General features: G+C 37.5%; 1 protein-coding gene across 1 annotated transcript; it reads right to left on the reverse strand.

Annotated features, from left to right (window-relative positions):
- Positions 1–1,150: 1,150 nt before the first annotated feature.
- yipf5 (Yip1 domain family, member 5) lies at positions 1,151–8,199 on the reverse strand. Its single transcript, XM_032533554.1, has 6 exons — positions 7,931–8,199; positions 7,147–7,264; positions 6,025–6,200; positions 4,143–4,288; positions 3,469–3,650; positions 1,151–2,375 (listed from the first exon to the last, which is right to left on the reverse strand). The coding sequence occupies exons 2-6, from the start codon at positions 7,254–7,256 to the stop codon at positions 2,213–2,215; spliced, it is 777 nt and encodes a 258-aa protein (XP_032389445.1). The 5' UTR covers positions 7,257–7,264; positions 7,931–8,199; the 3' UTR covers positions 1,151–2,212.
- Between the last annotated feature and the right edge of the window lie 424 nt (positions 8,200–8,623).

Genomic DNA, 8,623 nt, shown 5'->3' on the forward strand with positions numbered 1-8,623 from the left:
TAGAAGAATACAGCTGTTATGACATAACAAAATAATGACACACTGGTATCGTATCAGTACTCAGTATTGGCCGATACACAAGTTCAGGTATCGCAATCGGTATCGGGAAGCAACAAATGGGATTTCTATTTACAACCATATTCTAAATCAGGTGAACAGCATTCAATTTAATTTATATTGTCCTGTATATCATGATTTACAAAGGATATTGTAAAAAGATGAGATATGATACCTACTGCCTAGTTGATAAAAAATAAACAAAGAAATTTAATGATGCTGGCCACGAACTGTTCAGCTGAAAGTTGAGCATAAAGCATAGCATTGCAATATTTTCTGTGGCAATACTGTATTGACACACAGACTCCAAGTATCAATCGGTTATTATATATGAGTTGGTCAGTTTGTCTGCTTGACAATCACATTTTGCAGCAATAAAATTGAAGTGAGATGAACAAACAGAAATGTATCTTTTTAGATAAAACGAATGTTGTAAAGTTTCCTTTGGGGACCGAAGTTGATAATTGAAGTTTGAAAAAAGGTAATAAACTGCAATTTATTGCAGACTATTGTAATATGTTTAAAACTGCTATATTGCAGGTGCCCAGATAGCTCAGTTGGTAGAGCGCGTTCCCATATACAGAGGTTCACTCCTCGACACTGCGGGCCCGAGTTCGACTCCGAACTGCGGCCCTTTGCTGCATGTTGTTCCTCCTCTCTCTCCTTTCACTTCTTCACCTGTCCTGTCATTAAAGGCTTAAAATGCCCCAAAAAATAAATAAATCGCTGTATCGTTACATAAGTATTGTGTGGGCATGCATCGTAAGGCCTCTGGTGATTCCCATCCATAATAAACATGTCCTTACAAATCTCCTTCTGAAGTATGCCAAAGGTGTGCATAAAAGAGTGCAGATTATTTCCTTTGATCTACCATCCAGCACTGGAAATTTCTCCAGCTTGTTGAAAACTGTCATTATGCATCATACACCCACTTCTTTAAGTGCACGGCTACACTTCTTATGCCACACAGCAAACAGCTATAGGTGCATGGGCCAAATAAAAACGGTTTCAGTCTCTGTATAGAAGATGTTATACCACTTCTTATACTTATCTGCTTAGCCATAAAATGTACCTTTTAATATCACAAGTCAGATAACTTTCAAAGATAACTTTATTGTACATGAGAAGACATGAACAACAGATCATACATCAAAGCATACAGAGTGAGTCAAATCTAAAATAAAGATTTAAGACATAGGAAGGATGCATATTAAAGCAACAACCTATAGAGACATGTCTCTACCCAGAAATATACAGTATCTCTCAGATCATTAATCAATATCTAAACAAATTGGTTTTGTGCAATTTTGTTTTCTCCTTGAAAGGCATCAAAACTCCAATGAATCTCAAGAGAATATAATAAAACAGCAATACAGGAGAAGATATAGCAGAGCAACTGTTTTACATTAAAGATCAGAACACTGCTGTGATGACCAAATGATGACTACTCTGTTTGACAAAAATAAAATGCAGAGGAGGGTATCCCCCATTTTCCCCCACCTTTTCTGGGTGGAGAAGTAGAATGAGTTACTGTAGTCTTGTGCCACAGGAAAGTGAGTGTTTCCCCTAGTCTCGCAGTTGTAGAATCTATAGGTGTTTGTCAGAAAAAGCTCAAAAAACAGCTTTTGCAAAATTAGTGATGAAGTTTGCACTGGCTCCAAATTAGGCTGAAGGGTTTGCAGAGGGTTGTTATCAGTCCTTTTTGGAAATTGAGAACCTTTTCCTGTCTATGTCTTCATTTAATTGTCTCCTCAGGCTTCCATTGTGTGAAATGATTGCTTCACCTTCATGTCCTTAAAATCATAGGATTGTACTTGGCCATTCAAGGCTCAACATGGTCCACAGGAGTTAATTTTCACCTGATTTATTCGACAGTCCTTTCCTTTAAGATGTATGAGGGGATCAAAGTGGAGAGAAGACATGAGTGAGACAATACACTCCAGTCTGCGAATGGTCAAGTTGGAATGTAGTGAGAGATGGAGGCTTATGAAAGAAAAGAGAAATGCCTTGGTGCAGTTTTTAGACAGGAGCTCTCTTTTTTCTGCAATAACAGTGTAATTGGCCAATAATTACAGTAATTACATTGATGCTAATTAGACTGAAATTACAGAAACAGGGGAGAGGCTATTTTAAACTGTTACTCAATGATTTTTATTTAGAAGACAGAAATGAGTGCAAAGACCCCATATAGGAGAGCGCACGGGTAAGCAACCAACAGCTGCTGCCCATCCATGGCCAACGCCGAGATGAAGATCTTTGAGGCTGAGAGACTGCACCAGCCAATGATTGATGCCGTTAGTATAATTCCCACCAAGCCCCTAAAGATGACAAGAAGGAAGGAGGAAGTTACCTTTAGCGGTTTTAACAGTTAGCTGAAGTAAACCTGCATTCATATGTTATATATTAAATGTACAGCTATTTGTGAAACTCCTATCAAAGAAGTGACATAGTCCAACACATTCATATCATACTTGAGCAGAGTTATTAGGCAACCGATGGACATTTTAAAGTTGTACAATACCATTACAACAAAACCCTAAACGGAGAATTCAAAACTACTTGAAAGTGTCTAGTAGGGCTGTACCGGTTCATGTATTTGAGACAAACTGTCGTGGTACTCAGGAGGGTCACGGTTCAGTGCACACAGCCAAGTTCAGCAACATGTGCTGAGGTTAGCACAACACGCTGATTTAAGTTTGAGTCAGTTACATTATGGCAACCAGTATTTTTTTTAATTTCAGGCATTACAGATGCTTTTCAGTTTTATAGCCTGTTGAGACCTGTTGTCTTTTGGGAACACGTTTGTTCAGTGTTTATACAGCACAGAAGTGATTGAAGTGTTCCTTTATAATGAAAATAGTTTACCAAAGTTGCCAGTGGGCAGAATGTGTCAGTCCCCAGCAAGAGGATTTTGTCTGTCTTTGACACTTGCACTACTGTCTGCTCAAAGTAAATGAAAACAATTGTATCCTTTTACATTTGTTTATTCCCCCCCTGCTCTACTGAACTCACACCAAACCATGATTCCTAAACCTGAGTAGAAACAGAACCGTGGCTTCTGTGTACAGATTCACCCGTTGTCTAGTACTAGACAGTGTGTTGTACAGAAAGAAAGAAAGAAAGAAAGAATATGAAATAAAAGTCCCTAAATAAAATAAATAAGTGTGTACTTCTGCAATAAGTCCTGTAATAAATAGTGAAATCAATTTATTTAACTATATTGACTAATTCATATATATTTACATTTATTTATTTATTTATTTCAGGATGTATTTCATAGGCATATTTATTTGTTCATGTATTTATTCATTTATTTAATATTGAAAAAAACAGGATTTCATAGAAAAGCCTTGGCTTGATTAACAGGTTATATTGACATTAATTAACTTTACAGTTTTCATGTGTACTCACTGTAAAGAGAGGAGAACTCCAAAGCTGGAGAGGAGGATCATGGGCAGGAGGCAGTATCCCAGGACACTGGCCACACAGCCGAAGGAGACACCAGTCATGCTCATTAGGTTGAGTAGGCAGTACATCCCAAGGCAGCCAATAGCACTGATACCGTACACATAGCCAAACTGGATCTTACCGGACTGTTAACAGAAAAGAAAAGATATACAGCTTAGGGGTGTTGAAATGAATTAATGCATTGCAATGAGTGAGATGTGGATGATTCTGCATTGATGTTACTTGGCAATTTTCTGATTGCTGCTTTTTTTGTTTTTGCCTTTTGTCTTCTGTGTTCATAAGCCGCTACATTCAGGAAGTGTCTGTTTTTGGACAGATGCAATACAATATATATTATTATATATCTGACTGCTTTAATTTGTCGATGAAAACCATGTGAAGCAATATATAACAAATTATCAAATCGTTGACACGACAATTCCACAGGAGAGTTATACTCAGTAAACATTACTTTTTTTCTGCCACATGGCCTCATTTTGTCAGTGATTACATCCCACTTTTCAACACCCCCCGCTTTCATATAGCATATTGTTACAGCCCTAGTATGTGTGTGCGTGTGTGTAAAAAAAAAAAAAGTGTTGCAGGGTGTCAGTGCCAACGTCAACCAAATTATTTACCAGGAGAAGTGTTGCTCCGAACGCCAAACAGAAGACCATGGGGCCAGCCAGGTCGGTCTCATTCATGATGCTGCCGTCTGCTGCCTTCATTGGATGGAGCACCGTCAGAGTCTTCTGCCAGATGTGGTCAAAATTGATTCCTAATTCTAAGACAGAGAAAACACACATCAGAAACACTGGAAGTAGGATCAAACACAAGTTAGTAGGGAAATAAATGACACAACTCAGTTTGCAAGAGTTGTACAGGACCTTGAAATAGGATAATGACGGAATAAAGATGAAAGAGATGAAATTGCATATAGTATGCACAACTGGTTTGCTATATAAACACAGGTCTCTCTTCCAGGAAGACTCAGACTTTTTAGTCAACCCTTTGCATAAGGATGTAGACAGAGAAGACATTAATGGGATAAAAGTGTGAATTCTTCTCAGAATAGCAATGAGGTGTGTATTTTCTAGGTCACACTCATTTAAGTCTACGTAGAGTGAATTAGTTTGCAAAAACAGGATTTTTTAAAAAGTTTGTTACCGGTGGCGGACTTTTTTGACCATGCGGACACAGCATCGCTCTTTCATTCCTTCAACCAGCTTCTTGAAAAGGTCAGTGTTGCGATGTTTGCGCATATCTAAAAACCTTTATGTATAAGTCTTTTATAATGTTTAAAAGTAGCTGTATTTTTTTTTAAGCATGCATCTCTACAGCAGCCAGACTCACTTGAACTGCTGGCTGGTTGGTTTGCTGGTTGTTTTGTTTTCTGAATAATACTGGCATATCCCACGTCTTAATCGGATAATGCTAAATTTGAGAAGAAAAAAATAAAAAACCTTTTTTTGCCGAATATATACAAACGGAATATGCTGTTTACATGACCTGAATCAAATTTGAAAAAAATGTAGTCATTGAGACATAGCTGTGTGGTGGCACACATGTATTGACAAGTACAGGGATGGATACAATGAGAGCAATGGACACTGACCTCTATGTCAAAGTAGTCTCAGATGTATCAAACTGATTTAGTCTTTAGTTTAAGAAAAAAAAAATTCTGCATGAGAAATTTCAGTGTGAAAAGCAGTAACTGCAACCATCATACATGGAACCCTGGATGGCTTGTTTCAAATATTAGGCCACAACACAATGTAACTAACAGATCCGGGATGATAGTGTCAGGACTGCAGCATGTATGCCTATGAATATCAGGTCTGCCAATTTTACAATCACTTTGTCAGGTAGCCAACCATGATGATCGGGCAGTCGTTTCTCTTTTATCTACTCTCTTGCAGCTATGTAATTCTCGGACTCTGCTAGTGACTGCAACTGTTGAATTAAACTTATTCACTTAACTTACTAACTCACATTAACTTAAGATCACGTAGATTTATAGGTGAGGTTCACGTCCTACAAATGATACTGCAGATCCCTTTCCAAAGGTTTACTATGATTTTATATTTTAGGAATTCAACTGGCACCCTTGACTGTAAAAGTAACTTCAAATTTTTTCCAAGCTGGTAAACAGTTTGAGTAGTTACTATTTTCACTAGTGTTTACTTCGCCACTGTACTCCAAATTACCAGTCCAACAATGCATTCAATTTACAGTTTTGAGAAGCTGTGACAAGCTTGAGTTAAATGTTTTATCAATTATAGCAATTGAAATCACCTGACAGAATAATAATAAATTATAACAAATCATTTTAGCACAATTAACAATAAACATAGTGAAAAGTGTTATTTGCATTGTTGTCTGTGCTAAACTGAACTAGTCAGTTCCCTTGCAAAATATCTGCATTCCCGAGTGAGAATTATTATAAGAGAAGTGAGAGAAGTCATATGAGAGCCAAAGAAGGATATAGAAATCATAGACTACAGGTTGTGGTTTACCCACCTTCTAGCAGTGGTGGCTCATCGTCGAAGCCGCTGCTATACATGGATTGTGACGATGATGGGGTGTAGGTGTGTGTGGGCTGGAAGATTTGTCCTGTGTATGGTTGCTGGGGCTGCATCATTCCTGGAGGAGTGTAACCCATGGGCTGGGAGTAGTCATACTGACTACCGTATGGCCTGGGAAATACATAATTATAATGTTCAACAGTACTCTTTGACGGAAAGGTTTAGGGCTGGGCAATATAACAGTAGATGACAGCAAAACGGTATAAAAATGTCTACCTTACTAAACATTTTCCACATTGCTTATTTTGAAAAACCAGCAGCTGAACTAAATTTTGGCAATATTTACCTCTTTGTCAGTTTAAAATACAAAATGTTTTCATATTGGCAGCACTTTTTTAGTTTCCTTTGAGCCATATATTGCCTCCAAACCCCAAAAAACACAAAAACCTTTTAGTAAACAAACAACATACGCTGCTCTTTTCTCCCACCGCTACTAAAATGTGATGACCGTGATAGCGCCGCTTGGCTCTGCACCAATTTGCTGACACCACAGGTTTAGTGTCATACACCGGCCCGGACTGGTGAAGCCGGAAATCAACCCGACTCTAGTTGTGATCCTTGCACGTCATATTAATTTTGCACTAAAGTTGTTAAAAAAATGAATAAATACTCAGTACTTTTCATTTGCTTGTCAAGTAGCCTATTCAATTCTCACATAAGTTTACAAAATGGGCTTTGCCATGTGGTTATTTCATATAGACTATAAATGTATTAAAATTAGATTTGTATTAAATTACCAAAAGGCATAATAAATTAAGACATATAACATTTTCAAGATATGAAATTACCTAAATCAGGATGGACAATTTTAGCTATATTTCCCTAATTGTTTCATTGTATTACCCTTTTTTTAAAGCAGCAAAACACTGCAAACTTGCCCTTCACCTCAATCACAAACACACTTAACAGATGTCAAATAAGGTATTCAGCAAGGCAACAAAATGCTAGGTGGGTAAGTCTTCAGCAGCTGAAATGGCATAATAAGAGAATAATTAATGTTCTTGGAGGTGTTAACAGCTGAAGGAGCAACAGGCAAGGGGGGACTTTCTTTACTTACTTGTCGTAGGAGGTTTCAGCGTTGGGGTAGCCGTTGCCTGCCTGGCTTTGGTCATCTACACTGTAGCTGGACTGGTAAAAGTCTGTGTTGAAACTATCAAACCCTGCCATCTTTCACACTGTTAGAAACACAGGGGAAGAAACAGGAACACGACTAATCAGCTAGGTCGAATTATTTTAGCCTATAAAAAGGTGGTACAGAGGGTGTTGATTTAAAGATTTGAAATTCAAAGTACGGTTAATTTTAAAACAATGCCGTGTAATATCTTGGTAATATTCACTGCACTGTCTAGCTACTGTCAATTACTTAAAGTTAGTTAGTTAACGATAACGTTACCTCCGTTCGAATTTAACTGTGAGCTAAAGTAGCTAGCTAGCTAACGTAAATTAACCTAAGCTAGTCAGCTTTAACGTTAACGTTCCACACAACACCAAGATAACGTTTTATGTTGTTAGGTCTGCTATGAGTCTATTATTATTATTAACTGTAAAAACTATCAAATGGCTACGCAATCCCAACCATCTGAAAAGGATAAGTTAACCAATCTTGTCAAAATACAATAGCTACTAGCTAATCGTTGGGTGGCTAACGTAACGTTACCGTTAACTTTGCTGTTAACGCTAGCTAGTTGGTAAGCTAGCTATTGCTAACATTAGCTATAGCAGTTGTGGAGACCTGGCATGCATACCTCGCGCATGTCAGCAGTGGTTTTAATATTGTATTTAACTTTTCTTACATAATCGTTATTATTAAACTATGAAGCATCGCAAATGCTAACACATACCCGTGCTGTTTGACAAAACGAAGCAGAACCCTGCCAACTTGGTGCTACGTGTCAGGAGAAAGGTAAATCTTCCGGGATGAAACGTAGCCGACGGGAAGCCGTTAGCGAGATTGTTTGTGAAAATTGCCCTCAGCAGAAAGTATGTGGCGCAGTCTAAAGACGAGTGGTGGTATTACATAATATTTAACCAACTGCTTGATGTTACAAGCTAGGCTATTGAATGTCTGAAAATAGTAAATACTATCATTTGCGTCGTAATACAGTTTTCTGGTTGAAATAGTGCAGTGCTGAATGTTAAAGACATGTGCTGAAAAGGTCCCTCTAAATACAGTTTGTTTTGCCTGATTTTGAAATTATAGTTTTTAAAAGAGGGAGACATAATGGAAGCAGAAGTATTTAAATTGTAAAGGTCAAACCACTTGTTTAAGTAATTTCTAGTTTTATGGATGACCCTGATGAAAAACATACACTTGTAGCCGATACAACAAGGTCATACACTGTGTAAATATCAAATGAATAGGCTATTAAGTAGTATTGATGCAGACACTATGGTTTAAAGTAGGCTTGGAAAGGCTAAAAAAGTCACTTGTTACTGTGTGCAGAAACATAATAAGTCCCTTTTATAAATAGCCTATTCAGTTCTTCTTTTATGATTAATAAACATATTTAAGATTTAAAAACGAGTTGAATTCA

This window comes from Etheostoma spectabile, chromosome 13 (assembly GCF_008692095.1).
Source record: "Etheostoma spectabile isolate EspeVRDwgs_2016 chromosome 13, UIUC_Espe_1.0, whole genome shotgun sequence".
In the NCBI taxonomy this organism is placed as follows: Eukaryota; Metazoa; Chordata; class Actinopteri; order Perciformes; family Percidae; genus Etheostoma; species Etheostoma spectabile.